At 42.5% G+C, this 16,862-nt stretch overlaps 1 protein-coding gene and 1 non-coding gene across 2 annotated transcripts; both read left to right on the top strand.

The window, feature by feature from the left end:
• Window positions 1-5,760: 5,760 nt before the first annotated feature.
• On the top strand, window positions 5,761-12,453 carry LOC121541404 (F-box/WD repeat-containing protein 2). Its single transcript, XM_041850391.1, has 9 exons — window positions 5,761-5,958; window positions 6,057-6,154; window positions 6,995-7,281; window positions 8,870-9,092; window positions 9,555-9,749; window positions 10,124-10,257; window positions 10,686-10,772; window positions 10,968-11,137; window positions 11,379-12,453. The coding sequence occupies exons 3-9, from the start codon at window positions 7,015-7,017 to the stop codon at window positions 11,665-11,667; spliced, it is 1,365 nt and encodes a 454-aa protein (XP_041706325.1). The 5' UTR covers window positions 5,761-5,958; window positions 6,057-6,154; window positions 6,995-7,014; the 3' UTR covers window positions 11,668-12,453.
• Window positions 9,860-9,995, top strand: LOC121542273. Its single transcript, XR_005995880.1, has one exon. It is a non-coding gene; the product is annotated as a small nucleolar RNA SNORA84 (small nucleolar RNA).
• Window positions 12,454-16,862: the final 4,409 nt, after the last annotated feature.

Here is a 16,862-nt window from a genome sequence, read left to right as displayed (position 1 = left end):
GTGTATTTCCCACCGTAAAGCATGGAGGAGGAGGTGTTACAGTGTGGGGTTGCTTTGCTGGTGACACTGTCTGTGATTTATTTAGAATTCAAGGCACACTTAACCAGCATGGCAACCAAAGCATTCTGCAGCGATACGCCATCCCATCTGGTTTGGGCTTAGTGGGACTATCATTTGTTTTTCAACAGGACAATGACCCAACACACCTCCAGGCTGTGTAAGGGCTATTTTACCAAGAAGGAGAGTGATGGAGTGCTGCATCAGATGACCTGGTATCCACAATCCCCCGACCTCAACCCAATTGAGATGGTTTGGGATGAGTTGGACCGCAGAGTGAAGGAAAAGCAGCCAACAAGTTCTCAGCATTTGTGGGAAGTCCTTCAAGACCGTTGGAAAATCATTCCAGGAGAAGCTGGTTGAGAGAATGCCAAGAGTGTGCAAAGCTGTCATCAAGGCAAAGGGTGGCTATTTGAAGAATCTCAAAATATATATTTTGATATGTGTAACAGTTTTTTGGTTACTACATGATTTGACGTACAAAATAGTAAAAATAAAGAGAAACCCTGGAATGAGTAGGTGTGTCCAAACTTTTGACTGGTACTGTATGTTAGTTAATATAGAGAGAAATGATTATGCATATTTTTTTGTCATAAAGTTAATTTACGAAAATCGCTATTTAGCAAGCTAGCTGACTAGCTAACATTAGCCAGCTAGCTAGCTAGCTTTATGGGCGTGCTGACATGAGTATGAAATTGTAATTCGTGTTGTTTAATGTTTCAGGGACTGTTTCATCCACACACCACCAAAAAACAAATAACATATTTGCATACACATAACTAGAAAGCATGAATGTAATGCCATTCTTGCTTAAACAATGCATTTCAACATTTCTCATCACCCAATTTCTATTACTTTTTTTTACACAGGAAACCCTGTACAATCTCTATCCTCTATTGCTGACTTTCCATCTAACATTATTTTTCAACATTTCTCAAATCTAATTACCTCTGTTATCAACTAAATTATAGCCACCTCTTATGAAACACCCAATCTGTCATTGTTTAGAATACAGCAGATATAGGTAACAGTCCTTTCTAAGTAGGCTACAAATAACACCAAACACATGCCGTAGTTGACCAGCATATATTGAATTTATCTCCATAGTATTAATATCCAATGTAGTGATTGACGTTCCTTAATGGAAAGCCTAAATTGGCTTTGTACAATATTATATTAATTATGTCTCACCCATGACGTATGTCTACATTTGGGTGAGCAAGTTAATATATAATTATTATTCCAATTATTATTTTATGAAGTCTCTAGCCTCTCATTCAACCCAAATCCCCATCATCAAATATACTCCCAGCAGAACTGAATAATAATAAATAATAATAATATGCCATTTAGCAGATGCTTTTATCCAAAGCGACTTACAGTCATGCGTGCATAAATTTTTGTGTATGGGTGGTCCCGGGGATCGAACCCACTACCTTGGCATTACAAGCGCCGTGCTCTACCAGCTGAGCTACAGAGGACAACTGAAGAAAAAAAAAATAACTGACTTGGATTTCCAGGACACTGCCCCTTTGTTTCTGGCCTCACTATCTCCCCGAGAGATGGCACTCCCTTAAGGTCTCTCCCGATCTGCTCTTGGTAAACTGCAAACCTTTTAACCTCAATATGTGTTGCTGTCACGTGCTGGCTCTGGGACTCTGTTATGTTGAGCCAGGGTGTGTTGTTTCTATGTGTTTTGTGTGCTAGGGTTATTATCTAGTTCATTTGTTTCTATGTTGGCCGGTGTGGTTCTCAATCAGAGGCAACGTGTATCAGCTGTTGCTTGTTGTCTCTGATTGGGAACCATACTTAGGCAGCCTGTTTTCCACAGTGTGTTGTGGGATCTTGATCCGTATGGTTTGTATTGTAACCAAGGACTTCACGTTTCATATCGTTTGTTGTTTTGTTTCGTGCGATCATAAAAAATAAAAGTATGTTCGCATTCCACGCTGCGCCTTGATCCTCTCTGTTCGACGATCGTGACAGTTGCTGTGCTTTTCTCCACCCTATCAAAGTATTTTTAATGGTCCTGCTTATCTCTGGTCTCATTTCACTGAGGAACACTATATTTTTAATTGCTGATGGTAGGGCGTATCATTCCCCTGTCTCTGGTCTGGCTCGGGTATGCCACTGTTTGCGTTAAACACATATTTAACCCTCTCTAAGTACTGGCTGACAGTCTCACTATCCTCTTGTTTACACTCATGTACTTTAGAGAAGTCTGCATGACGATGGTAATGTTCTCTGAGGCTATTACACAGTTCAGTTATTTTCCCAACATACTCTCCGTGATCGGCCCATGGCAAAAGTGCCCTCTGGGCATCCCCTGAAACCCACTGCCCTCTAACATCTAAGGTTGCTGGGGCCACTTCATCCCCTGCCAATAGATTAGGTAAGGCTATCAGTGGGCACTGGCCCCCTCCTACTCTCTCATCTCCTGACTCATACTGACTCCCTCCTGAGCTTAGCTCTGAATCCTCCTGTTCCTCTCTTTTCTGTTTCTTTAGATCATTACCACAATTTACATGCATTTGTTTAATCATGGACTCTAGTTTAATTACTCTCTTTTCTGTTTAATTTCTGCAATGACCATTTGGGTTGCTGCTGTTATTCCAAACATTTCATTAGAACCTCAACTGTACTATCTTCCTTTGCCTTTTCCTCAACCCCCCTCTCTGCTCCCTCAGTTTCCCCTTGGTTCTGGTAAGGGGGTGGAAACTCCAAAATGGCAGCCTGCTGTGGCACCCTTCCCCTCACCACAACCATCTCATCGTCTGGATTTATTCCTCCAGGCCTGTTCTGCCAGGGAGGTGTATAGTCTTGATCTAGACCTTTCTACAGGGGGAGCTGTGGGTTCTGTCTTAGACCTCTCTCTCTCTCTCTCTCACTGCTTATTTCTCCTTTACACACCTTATGTATCTGTTTAAGCATGGATTAGAGTTTATCTGCGTCCAGACGTCCCTCAAAACCATACCTCTCCCTCCACCTGGTTACATAATGGAGAATTCTTCTATCCCTGGATTCCATAAATCTCTCATCTCCGGTTGACCCCGGGACCTCCTTGGAGGGTTTGCTTCCCATATTGGCAAGACTCTTTGATCGTCCTATACCTAAAACTTTGAACAATTACTTTATGGCTTTTACCAAATTCCTGAATCTCACCTTTATTTGAATTTAGATTACTTCCAACTCTCTAATAATTGTTTTTGTCACTGTAACTGAGTTGTTAGGTATTAAATAATTTTACCATTTTGCTTTTAATGATTTATTCGATCTTTAATTAATTTCTTATATGTTTCTTCCTCAAAATAGTCAATTATAATTACTTACTTCCTCACACAACCTATTTTGGTCCATGTCTTTGGAATTTATTCTTAGATGTGACTTTTGAGCAAATATTAAGTTTCACGCAAGATTATTGGTTAACACTACCGGCAACTTGGAGTTTGTACTTAGACAAATTACGGCCCCAATTTCATGATGTGGAGTTTGTACTTAGACAAATTACGGCTCCAGTTCCATGACTTGGAGTTTGTACTAAGACAAATTACGGCTCCAGTTTCATGGAACGGATAGAGTTACTGCTAATCTACAGTTGTTTGTGACTTATAATATTATATTTCTCACACATACTATTTTAATTCCTCCTGGTGTACTTTTGACAACCCTCTTTCATATTGTCTCAACACAAGGCTAGTTTATGTTCGGTAATGGCCTCTCTACCCGGAGTCTATTTCGGACCCCCCCCCCCCCCTTTGCTACACCACTAGTATTTCCTACTTATTTAGAATACTCACGCACGGTTTTCTCTAGATAAGCATCTAAAAACACGATGGCAAGACTTCCTTGAGGTTTTTGGTAATCATTCTCTGTCCTTTACAAGAATTACAACAGTTATTCAGATAATTTCCCCCAAAACCCATGAGTAAAGACTACTGACCTTATTCTTGTAGCTGGGACTCAATTTGGTTGGATCTCATCACCGTTCCTGTCGTGAACCAGTTCACCGCCGGCCTGGATTAACCCTCAATCTTAGAGGTCAGGACTTTGTCCCACGGATCCTAGATCCGCCCGTGCACAGTTTCGGGGTTCCCTGGGACGACAGACAATGGGTGTTGAGATCCGGCTCGAAGGACCAAGCTGTTACGAGAATTTCTATCCCAATGTTTCAAAAAAATGAACTTATTACTCAGTCTGTATCCCAGAGGTTGTAAATCTCTAATAATCAGACCAAGCAGCCCAGCATACAATCATCAGGGTTTATTCATGAGAACGTTCTAAAACAAAATGGTCGTAAAATAAATGTATATGCACACGTCAGAGAAAAAATCCCTCCCCTCTGTAGGCAGGCTGTAGTTTCCCACTTTATAATTGCTCTCCTGACCATCAGTTCACACACACACACACACACACACACACACACACACACACACACACACACACACACACACACACACACACACACACACACACACACACACACACACACAAGCCTAACAGTTTCTCTCCTCCCTAAATTCCTCAGTTATCTTGGTTTCTCAGTTGCCTGTAGACAGTTCTCCTTGTCCTTTGTTGTCTGGCCTAACTCTTACTCACATTGCTAAATAGTAGCACAATGTCATAATCTTTACTGGTCCTACACTCACACATTACCAGGTAGTAGATTCTAACACATCTCACACAGTTTCAGAGTGTAATAATTAGTCACTACTAAGAAAGTACTAATCATACTTAAAACAATAACATTTCACATCTATATTTAAGGGTGGAACATTTAGTCATTACTTTTAACCTGATTCCTATATCAAAGGTGTAGCATATCAAGAAGCTGATTAAAAGGCATGATCATTACACAGGTGCACCTTGTGCTGGGGACAGTAAAAGGCCACTCTAAAATGTGCAGTTTTGTCACACAACACAATGCCACAGATATCTCAAGTTTTGAGGGAGCGTGCAATTGGCATGCTGACTGCAGCAATGTCCACCAGAGCTGTTGCCAGAGAATTTAATGTTAAGTCCCGAGTTGAGCTCACTCAGTTCACTCAGCAACACTGATTGGCTATTATTATATTTTAAAAATAATCAAGGGAGGCCAAATGCTCGCTGGCTTCCCTTGCATTCCATACAACAGTGTCATATTTTTCACCAGACAGCATCAGATAGATGGGCTACACATACAGAGACAGGGGAGCGCTGTTTTGGGGGGGAAGCTTGGCTTCCCTAGGCATCCATGAATACACGCCACTGTGACTAAGCTGGCAGAACAGTCATTGCATCCTGTGAATCCAAAATCATAAAGCTGGCTTTTATTTTGAAAAAGGTGAAATTGACCCGGAAGAACATTGCTAAGTAGCCGGAAGAAGGTTTGCCGAAAAAGTTTGCAACAAGAGGCATGCATCCATAGAGAATGATAGAGGCCTCTAGTGGCCAATAATCTTTTTTTGTATGGGCAGTGTCATTGAGGGCTCCCACCATTTTAATGTAGTCAACTGGGTGGGACTTCCGACTTCATTTGCTGATCCCTACTGGTGACCCTATTGGAGTCATGTCCAACCAGGTCATCAGGAGGGGTAAGCCAATCGTGAAGAAGTAAATTGACTACTTCAAAATGGAGATTGCCTCAGTGGCGCTGCCTATGCTGTCACGGACGCCATTATAGCACAGATACATAAATGAGTCCTCTATCTATCTCTATGGGTGCATCATTACCTTAGTGGATGCATCCATCGAGCTGGATTGGACATAGCTACCTAACGGTAGTAAATGTATTAATCTACGTTTAGGTAAATCGTGACTGTATATGCAATAGTATTGGTGCGTGGAATGCTTAACATTAGATAATCGTTAACTTCGGAGAGAAGCAGATGACCTCATTCCAGTTAGCCAGCAAGAAAAGCTAACGTAACGTTTATTTTCTCAGCTGATAAACTAACGACTTTTTGACATCTAGCAAAATGGACTATTCTGATATTTATAACTAGCGTTCTATTGTTTTGTAGAACGCAAAGAATAACAGGTTTTCCTGTCCGCCTTGGCTAGCTAGCTTGTGAGCTAGCTAGCACAATACCTCCCACCGATACGGGTTCTACGGGAAATGGTAAGTTTTACTACCTTTTCTATAGCTAGCTTTTTACTAATAGCTAGCTAGATCACGTAAATGTTCTTAATGTTGACGTTAGTTTCAGTAGTAAGGTGCATTGTACACAAACGTTAGCTAGCTACTTGGCTAGCTAGCCAGCAACTAACAGTTCAAGGAATGTAACTAGCGTTTGCTAAAGTTAACGTTGCCTAGTTAAGCTAGCTAGCCATCAGCCAAACTATCTAGCTTAGCTAGACAACGCGTTAACTGTAGCAAACCCTAGTTACATTCCTTGAACTGTTAGCTATTACTTTAAATAAAAGGGGCAAAGCTAGCTAGATAGTCAGAACAGTAGATGTTCTACTCAAGAGGCAGTCTTGTCTCTACGTTAGTTAGCTAATAACTAATGTTGCCTTAAACATGTAACGTTCAAGTAGGTAACTAGCTAGGCCTAAGTAAACAATTGAGGTAGACATTTGTTGGTAGTGTTAATGAAGTCAAAGGTGATCTTTGAGAACAATGTATTTTGACCACGTTTTAAAGGTAAACTCGGCGAAATGACGTTGACACCAACAGCACCGCAGTTATTGAGAAAAGCGAGATGTAATGCTTCACTCTGTCACACACATGATCTACCCATGTGCACAGATTCGCTTCACGCTGTTAGTTTGGTAGCCACGGGACCAAAACAATCAAGAACTTTAGCCTCGCGTTTCAACACTCTTAGCTGTTGCATACATTTACCCACTAAGTTGTTTGTTTACTTTCTGCATCTACATCATGTCGCTGAGTCTACCTTTAAACAAATAATAATGGTATGTAGAGAATTATCATAATTACTGAACCCTGTAACCGCAGGTCGACGTTCTCATGTGCCCATGGAGAAGGCAGCCTTTGAGGGGTGGCTGGAGTCGGTCTCCACCTCTTTCCTCACACTGAGCGACCAGCAGCGCAACCAGACCCTGGACCAACTCATCTCGCTGAGTGGTGCTGTCCAGCTGCGGCACCTGTCCAACGTACTGGAGGCGCTGCTCAAGCGGGACTTCCTGCGACTGCTGCCCCTGGAGCTCACCTTCTACTTGCTGCACTGGCTCGACCCGCAGACCCTGCTCACCTGCTGCCTGGTGTGCAAGCAGTGGAATAAGGTCAGGCTCTCTCTGTCATGGTGGTGTATAAGCAGTACAACCAAGGTCTGGGGCCCGTTCAGCAGGACACAATGTTTTGGAACGTTCAGATAGAAAAACATGTTATGTAGGACAAACATGAAGAACAATGAATCATGTTGGCTCTATTCATGGCATTTCTATCTGCAACGTTAGACAACGTTTGGAAACTGAATGTGGCCCAGGCTTCATGTTCTACCCTTTTCACACCATCGTGCTGACCCGAACCATACTGTGCTGGCTTGGTTCTTTTCTTTCTACTTTCACCTTTCCAGTGTGGTTCCGGCAACTATTGGTGGATGCATAACCAGGCCAGCACAGTACAACTCAGTATGTGTGAAAGGGGTATTTGTTAATAGCTGGTGTGCAAGTAATTGAATAAGGCCAGGGTCTCCCACATATGACACTAGCGACAGATTTTCATGGGAATATTCTAGAATCCGCATAAAGAAAATGTGCATTTTCCAACCAGTGGTGTTTCGACCAAACTGACTTGTTGTGGATAAAAATCAGTGGGTGACGACATAGTACACTCAATGTACTTTTTGCTTAAGTTTTCATTTACCGGATACAAATCTAAAGTTCTCAATGTGTTTCCATCGTATTTTCAACTGTACCGATAGTTTTGTCACAAACTGTTGCGTTAAATAACAAACGTTCCTACTCTGGTCTTGGCACGTGCACTCTAGTCAACAGCTCGCAGATACAGTGCGGGTAGGCTAGTCACATAGTCCCGTGTAGCTTAGTTGGTAGAGCATGGCGCTTGCAACGCCAGGGTTGTGGGTTCGATTCCCACGGGGGACCAGTATGAAAATGTATGCACTCACTAACTGTAAGTCGCTCTGGATAAGAGCGTCTGCTAAATGACTAAAATGTAAATGTAAAATGAGGTTATTATGGAAATTGAGAATATTTTTATTTGTCAAGCATCGATCATCATGTCACCAGAATAAGACCTTCGATATTTATTGGAAAGGTGCATCAAGATCACCGTGCACTTTCACCACCCTATGAAGTTCATAACTTATTTAATCAGTAGCCTAATAAACTGCATGGTTTTCCCGAGTGGTAGTACCACACATCCATATCATTGTGTGACATCGCGATATGTTGGTTATTATATCAATATTTGCGCATAAAGGCGTTTCCACTGCCATTTCTCGCATAATTAATTTTACTGACACAAAGATCCCACCATGTCGAACAAAAGAGATTCGGTCGGCATTTATAAAATTCTACCGACACTTCCTGTTTCCATCACAGCTGTTGTGATTTTTTTTAAATACAGTATTACTTTACTCGCATAACTGGATGGAAACGTGTTTACTGATAACATTTTGTTGAAGGATTGAGATAATAAATTTACTAGTGGTGCAAGTAAGGACCTATTTTAACATGTGTGTTGTAAAATGGGACTTACTCCAACATTACTGAGGTTAACTTGGATATTGGACCTCCACATTTTGAACATTTCCTCCTAAGATTTGCCTCGGTTAGATTTGACGTATGTTTGGGTTTCTTTGTCCTCGGTTCCGGTTTAACTATATAATGTTTTTGGTAACTCCCGCAGGTGATCAGCGCGTGCACAGAGGTGTGGCAGGGTGTGTGCCGGGACCTGGGCTGGCGCATCGACGACTCCATCCAGGACGCGTCCCACTGGAAGGGTGTCTACCTCAAGGCCAAGCTGCGCATGATGCAGTTGAAGGACCAGGAGGCCTTTGAGACGTCGTCGCTCATCGGGCACAGTGCGCGCGTCTACGCCCTCTACTACAAGGACGGCCTTCTCTGCACAGGTGGGTTATAGGCATATGGTCATTCTGGGGTGTGGTGGAGTGGTCTTCAGTGTTCTACCATAACTTTGACCGGGCGGCCCTCTTACTTTACTCTGTGCCGTCTTTTGCCTCTGTTGGGTTGAATTTAAGGTTTAGGTGTTAGCATCTGTGAATAATGCTTCAATTTGCCCTTTTGTGCAAAATTGAGTATCTGTAACAATCGCTAGTTTGCTGGAGGTCTTTTGTAGTCTGTTAAAATGTTGCCGTTACATTCATACATGTAATTGTTTAATTCCTCATTGTAAAACTCACATTATTTCGTAGGCTCTGATGACCTTTCTTTAAAATACAATTTTAAAGCTGCAACCTCTAATAGCTCCGATGCAATAATTTAGTTCACCAACGTTTCGACAGCCAAGCTGTCTTCATCAGCGTTTCATTGTGTGTAATTCCGCATTGTAAAATTCACAAATTATTTCGTAGGCTCCGATGACCTTTCTGCCAAACTGTGGGATGTCCGCACCGGGCAGTGCATCTACGGCATTCAGACGCACACCTGTGCCACAGTGAAGTTTGACGAGCAGAAGCTGGTGACGGGGTCCTTTGACAACACCATCGCCTGCTGGGAGTGGAGCACGGGGGTCAAGATCCAGCAGTTCCGTGGTCACACGGGTGCAGGTCAGTGTACCGCTGGGGTCCCTACCTTTCCCAGTTGCTGACTTAGGGGTGTTACATCCATTGTTCATTTGGGTTTTAGGAAATAACTTTTGTGAGTTAGGCATTCTTGTGCCTTGTGGTTCCTAGAGACAGCTGGACTGTGCTGATCTGTGGGTTTTTGATTGACAGGCAAATATGAACTCTGTGATTTTATGCATGGGAGCTGCCACTTCAAGTAGCCTCCATAGCCCGGTTGCAGAGACCGTATCAGGGTCTAAATGGCTCTATTTTACAATAATAAAAACATCTTAAGGCTACGAATTATGATGTTCACAAATGGCATAGCCATGTGTGTTGGTGTACTAACGCCAGGTCTCTCTCCTTGGCTCTGGCAGTGTTCAGCGTGGACTACAACGATGACCTGGACACGCTGGTGAGCGGCTCGGCCGACTTCTCGGTGAAGGTGTGGGCCTTGTCGGCAGGCGCCTGCCTCAACACCCTCACGGGACACACAGAGTGGGTCACCAAGGTAAACCTGGCTGTCAACCTCCTGTCCTGGGTTACGTTCAGGATCGCTGCCCAACTGCAGATTTTGAATTGGAAAATGTAATCAGCATGTTTGTGGGGATCCATTGAGGACCTGGGGCAGAATACCACAACATTTTTTTTGCTAATCTTTATCACATAATGAGTAGATATTTGGGATGCAAGGTGATTTGTAGATCAGTGATTGTGCCCATTGTCTTGTGCAAATGCCTGTGAAATGGATGAAAGGAGAAGGTTTTGCAGTGTTGCAATCCATAACAAAGGCCTATCTAGCACATTCACTGTTTTTTTTATTTTTTTTTGCTGGTACATTTTGTCTACAAACTGCAAGCTGCCCAGTGTAAGAATACTAGATGAAGGACCCAAACCTGTCTCACATCTTAAGACTATCAAACCTTTTCCCCTGTGTAGGTGATTCTTCAGAAGAGTGAAGTAGAATCCATGGTGCACTGTCCTGGTGACTACATTCTGTTGAGTGCAGATAAATATGAAATAAAGGTAATATGGTTAATTCATTTGTGCTTCTTTGCATCTGCTGCTTCTTCAACTTTCATGCAATAATTGACCCTGTGCTCTGTCTTTTGTCACTGTAATACTTAAGATGTTTGACCACAGTGCTGTGTTATCTCTACAGAGATGCATATATTCACACACACATTCATTTGTTTATATGTATCATTGGTTATTTCACAGGTTTGGCCTATAGGCAGGGAAATCAACTGCAAGTGCTTGAAGACCCTGTCTGTGTCAGAGGACCGTAGTGTGTGTCTGCAGCCTCGCCTGCAGTTTGACGGCCGCTACATTGTCTGTAGCTCGGACCTGGGGGTCTACCAGTGGGACTTTGCCAGCTTCGATATCCTCAGGTAAAAACTGCCCAGGGCCTTGTTTCCTGATAGAAACAGAACTTTAACCCTCAAAACAACCAGGTTGTAAACGACTTGCTGTGAATAAGCCACAAAATCCTCAGAACTTTGGAGTGAGTATATCACTGACAATATCCATGGTTGCGAACAAAAGGAGTTGTGTGGGTGTTCATACATGGAATGTAACGGAGCCCTTTATACCTGCCAACAATCAGTTGCTGAATCTCCTCCTTCTTTCCAGGGTCATCAAAACGCAGGACCCTGCCAACCTCTCCCTGCTCAGCTTCGGCGAGGTGTTTTCGCTCCTCTTCGACACCGACTTCCTGTATGTCATGGACCTGAGGACAGAAAAGATAACGGGCCGTTGGCCTCTGCCTGCCTACAGGAAGTCCAAACGAGGTTCCAGCTTCCTGCCGGGAGTCACCTCCTGGCTCAATGGGCTGGATGGGCGAAATGACTCTGGCCTCGTGTTTGCCACGAGCATGCCTGACCATAGCATTCACTTGGTTCTGTGGAAAGAAAACCGATAAAGAAAGCTAGCGGCGAAACCTACGATGGCTAGGTTGTCAATTGCTATGTAAACGGGGTGCTCCGACTTTCGAAACCCACCGCCAAGTTAGATAATGCATGGGCCAAAGTTGTTTTTCTACCTTTTTTCTCTCGACACATGCTCTCATACATACATACATGCATCATGTGACATGCTGTCAGAAAGAGTATTGGAGATGGCTTCACCAACCACCATAAGACGCACCGAAACGCTGCTATGAATACAAGGGGATGAAAGGCCCAGTTCAGAGGGCCAAGGCAGCAGTTGGTTTTAGTTCCAACCCTGCCATGGGTCCTCTCACTTTGAAGGAAATACAAGGACCGGGAGGGTGGCTGAATGAAGACCGAACTCTCGGAAAACGGCGTGGTCAATGACAAAAGTTGTCTATAACCATTATTGACTGTGACAATTTTACAAAAACATAGCAAAACATGTCAGGCTCTACAGCTGTAGACATTTCCCCTGTATTACCATGTATCAGAATTTCGGGCAGGGTTCTCCAAGCAGCAACGAGGCGGGGAGTTGCCTTAATAACACAGTACTTCTTTACAAGGAAGTACATCTATGACTTTGGCACAGTGTGGCCTAGGTTTTTCCTAGACTGTCACCAACCATCCCCATGAGAGTTTGATGTTGAAATGTTCAAAGTGGTTTGGTGCATCGGATTTGTACCATATGAAGCTTTGTTGGATATTCAATGTAACTCCATAGTTTGATAATGCTTTTCTTAGGGGTGCTTGTTTTTAAAGTCAACTTCAGACATTTAGTTGTGCCTTTTCATTTGATTTGAATATTCACCTAGGTGTGACAAATCAAACTAAAATTCAATTATTACTAGGCACATTGCAATAAGATAATGACTGCGTTGTAATTGTATATCTTTTGTACTCTCCATACTATAACCAACGCATACAATGTATTTCTAATCTTACTAGGCTTGTCACGATACCAACATTTTACAAATGATACCAGGCCAAGTATCACGATACCATGTTGGAAAAAAATCAGTGGCCTAGCATCCTGTTTGCCACGGACGCTTGTTCACATTTTCTAAACGTTCTCCAAAAACCTGTCACTGAAATTCACACTTCTACTCAATACAACACATTGAATTTAACTTCACACTGTTCAGTGTATAATATAATACTGCATAGAATGGCTAATTTGCTCATTTGCAAAGGCCTACATGGGAGGAAGGAATATACATGCATAATGATCTGCATGACATTGTCATTAAGGGGAAAACACTCTGTCTCCCTCACACTCATTCACACACCACTCTCCCTCCCACAAACACACATACTCCCATGCTCACAACTTTTAAAAGGATAGGCACCAAACAGAATTTAAGGAGCACCAGAAAGTAATAGATTTTTGATATAGGTTAGGCTTACATTAGGCCTATATTAATCCTACCTTTTGAAGCACATCTCATGAGTAGCAGACCCTTTTCCTTTCTTCCTGTGCCAATCAAATTAGCCTAAACCTACTGTCAAGTTACCAGGTTGTTAGCTAGCTAGGGAACATGACTGAACAACGTTGTTTGTTATCAAACCAATAATTAAAGAACCGGTATTAGTCTATAACGGCCCGCGACATGGTTTGTGAAATTATATAAAAAGTTTGCGAATCCCGATAAAGAAAAAAGGCATCTCCGGTAATATGGGTCATATTTTTTTAGCCTAGCTCGAGATGATAAATTTTTTTTGCTGTAAAGCTGCAAGCATGCCTGTCACGAAACGGTGCTCTGTAGCTCAATTGGTAGAGCATGGCGCTTGTAACGCCAGGGTAGTGGGTTCGATCCCCGGGACCACCCATACGTAAAAATGTATGCACACTTGACTGTAAGTTGCTTTGGATAAAAGCGTCAGCTAAATGGCATATTATTATTATTATTATCTCTCTGACACTAACGCTGCATGACGGTGAACTTGCAAAGTCTACTCCGACTGGTCGATGCGCTTGGTTATAACAGGCGATAAATTATACTATGTATCAACATTGCTCGCTTTGCGCGCTACTCCAATGTAACAAATGTACACATCTAACAGACTCATCAGGGTCTGGATCCCCGCTCGCCATCACGGCTAAATTATATATTTTAAAACTGACGGAGGAATAGACTCGCATGAAGAGCAGACAGAGAGAAGCATGTGAGTGAGGGCTGGTAGAGGATGCAGCGCACTGATTACAGCTGACACCTGATATGCAAATGAAAGTGAAGTGGATATCATTGGACCTGCGCATACAAGAGACTAGTGGCTGTTCCTTAAATTCAACTGAATTTATCAACAAAACTGACTTTATAAACATTTTATAACAGGCACCAGCAGGTTCTTTAGATCGGTAGGGCTGAAAAAGTCGGTAGTATCATGAAACTGTACTACGGTATTCTAAAATGTTGGTATCGTAAGTATCATGCCATTTTGGTACCTTGATATTACCGTGGTACTGGTATACCGTGCAACAAAATCTTACCACAATTTACCCTACAGGATTCACTTGAATATTTATTGTGAATTGCAGTATTGAAGTATAGACAAGGTTTATTTTTCGACAGGCTTTGAAGTTGCACGTTTGCACAATGTAGTGATTGAGAGTGAGCAGGTGGTTATCAGCTTGGGAGTCAATGCAAGGCTTGACTCACAGCTATGTATTATTGTGACATTAGGTTCAGCAGTGTACTTGGCAGACCCAGAGGAACCGAGTCCCTAATTTCAGAGCAAATCCCCATCCATGCAGTTTTTAAATGTCCATTTCAACACTATTACATTATTTGTGATTTTCTCAAAAGATCACATTGGTTGCTCTTAGTTGAATTTAGCCCAAAGATTGTTTCCATACTCAGAAAGAAACTTCAAACATATTAGGAGTCTTCCCAGTTCCCATGCTGTGACAAGACAGCAGCCGATGATAAGTGGAAAGACGGGATAGATTTTACACCAAGGCTGTTTCTGAAAACGTTAATAGCTGTTAAATGCATGCTTCGTTCATCCTTGTTTTGTCAATTCCTTGCCCTCCCTCTCAAAGCTCATTGGAGGAGATCCGAGGGAGGGACCTAGGATCTTCTCCTCCAATGCACTTTGAAAGGTAAAGAGGTAGTTGAGGAAACAAGGACGGAGGCAGCAAGGATTTGACAGCTAGTAACATTTTCAGACACAGCCTATGCTTCCCTTCTCCCAAGGATTCCTGAACCCCACTTCGAAGTTCTGTAATCTGTACAGACAGGTAGCTCTCTTGCCATTCTGTTGATGCCTTACTAAGCAGATGGTAAATGGTCTGGTAAACCTAGACATTTTTGCTGATACATCTGTTTCGAAAGGATCTCATGTTTCATTAGTTCAAACAAGAAGGCCTCTGAGGTCAGACCTCACTAACCTGTATTGCACTGTAACAGCATCACACATCCATCCACAATCATATTTTTTCACTTGCATACATCAGTCAGCTTAATTCAGGTCTGTTGGTTGTATATAACAGTATTGCAGTCTTTCAAATAAATGGAAGTCGCTAACCCTAATGATAGTTTTCCACCCTGTGTTAAATAGGGAAATTAGATATGTTTCCTTGCCTTGAAAGCCGTCTATGTACAAGGAGAGACAGCAATCCACACTTTTCTCTTTAACTTTCTTAAAGTACAGTGGGGAAAAAAAGTATTTAGTCAGCCACCAATTGTGCAAGTTCTCCCACTTAAAAAGATGAGAGGCCTGTAATTTTCATCATAGGTACACGTCAACTATGATAGACAAATTGAGAAAAGAAAATCCAGAAAATTACATTGTAGGATTTTTAATGAATTTATTTGCAAATTATGGTGGAAAATAAGTATTTGGTCACCTACAAACAAGCAAGATTTCTGGATCTCACATACCTGTAACTTCTTCTTTAAGAGGCTCCTCTGTCCTCCACTCGTTACCTGTATTAATGGCACCTGTTTGAACTTGTTATCAGTATAAAAGACACCTGTCCACAACCTCAAACAGTCACACTCCAAACTCCACTATGGCCAAGACCAAAGAGCTGTCAAAGGACACCAGAAACAAAATTGTAGACCTGCACCAGGCTGGGAAGACTGAATCTGCAATAGGTAAGCAGCTTGGTTTGAAGAAATCATCTGTGGGAGCAATTATTAAGAAATGGAAGACATACAAGACCACTGATAATCTCCCTCGATCTGGGGCTCCACGCAAGATCTCACCACGTGGGGTCAAAATGATCACAAGAAAGGTGAGCAAAAATCCCAGAACCACACGGGGGGACCTAGTGAATGACCTGCAGAGAGCTGGGACCAAAGTAACAAAGCCTACCATCAGTAACACACTACGCCGCCAGGGACTCAAATCCTGCAGTGCCAGGCGTGTCCCCCTGCTTAAGCCAGTACATGTCCAGGCCCGTCTGAAGTTTGCTAGAGTGCATTTGGATGATCCAGAAGAGGATTGGGAGAATGTCATATGGTCAGATGAAACCAAAATATAACTTTTTGGTAAAAACTCAACTCGTCGTGTTTGGAGGACAAAGAATGCTGAGTTGCATCCAAAGAACACCATACCTACTGTGAAGCATGGGGGTGGAAACATCATGCTTTTGGGCTGTTTTTCTGCAAAGGGACCAGGACAACTGATCCGTGTAAAGGAAAGGATGAATAGGGCCATGTATCGTGAGATTTTGAGTGAAAACCTCCTTCCATCAGCAAGGGCATTGAAGATGAAACGTGGCTGGGTCTTTCAGCATGACAATGATCCCAAACACACCGCCCGGGCAATGAAGGAGTGGCTTCGTAAGAAGCATTTCAAGGTCCTGGAGTGGCCTAGCCAGTCTCCAGATCTCAACCCCATAGAAAATCTTTGGAGGGAGTTGAAAGTCTGTGTTGCCCAGCGACAGCCCCAAAACATCACTGCTCTAGAGGAGATCTGCATGGAGGAATGGGCCAAAATACCAGCAACAGTGTGTGAAAACCTTGTGAAGACTTACAGAAAACGTTTGACCTGTGTCATTGCCAACAAAGGGTATATAACAAAGTATTGAGAAACTTTTGTTATTGACCAAATACTTATTTTCCACCATAATTTTCAAATAAATTCATAAAAATCCTACAATGTGATTTTTTGGATTTTTTTTCTCATTTTGTCTGTCATAGTTGACGCGTACCTATGATGAAAATTACAGGCCTCTCTC

Source organism: Coregonus clupeaformis, chromosome 27 (genome assembly GCF_020615455.1).
Source record: "Coregonus clupeaformis isolate EN_2021a chromosome 27, ASM2061545v1, whole genome shotgun sequence".
In the NCBI taxonomy this organism is placed as follows: Eukaryota; Metazoa; Chordata; class Actinopteri; order Salmoniformes; family Salmonidae; genus Coregonus; species Coregonus clupeaformis.
Note: the sequence above shows the minus strand (reverse complement) of the source record. Positions and strands in the feature narration are given on the sequence as shown.

Excerpts from the sequence above, each read along its gene's own strand:
- LOC121541404 (XM_041850391.1), top strand. The coding sequence starts at position 7,015 with ATGGAGAAGGCAGCCTTTGAGGGGTGGCTGGAGTCGGTCTCCACCTCT. Across the intron at positions 7,282-8,869 it reads TGTGCAAGCAGTGGAATAAG|GTGATCAGCGCGTGCACAGA; the intron begins GTCAGGCTCTCT and ends TAACTCCCGCAG. Across the intron at positions 11,138-11,378 it reads GCCAGCTTCGATATCCTCAG|GGTCATCAAAACGCAGGACC; the intron begins GTAAAAACTGCC and ends CCTTCTTTCCAG.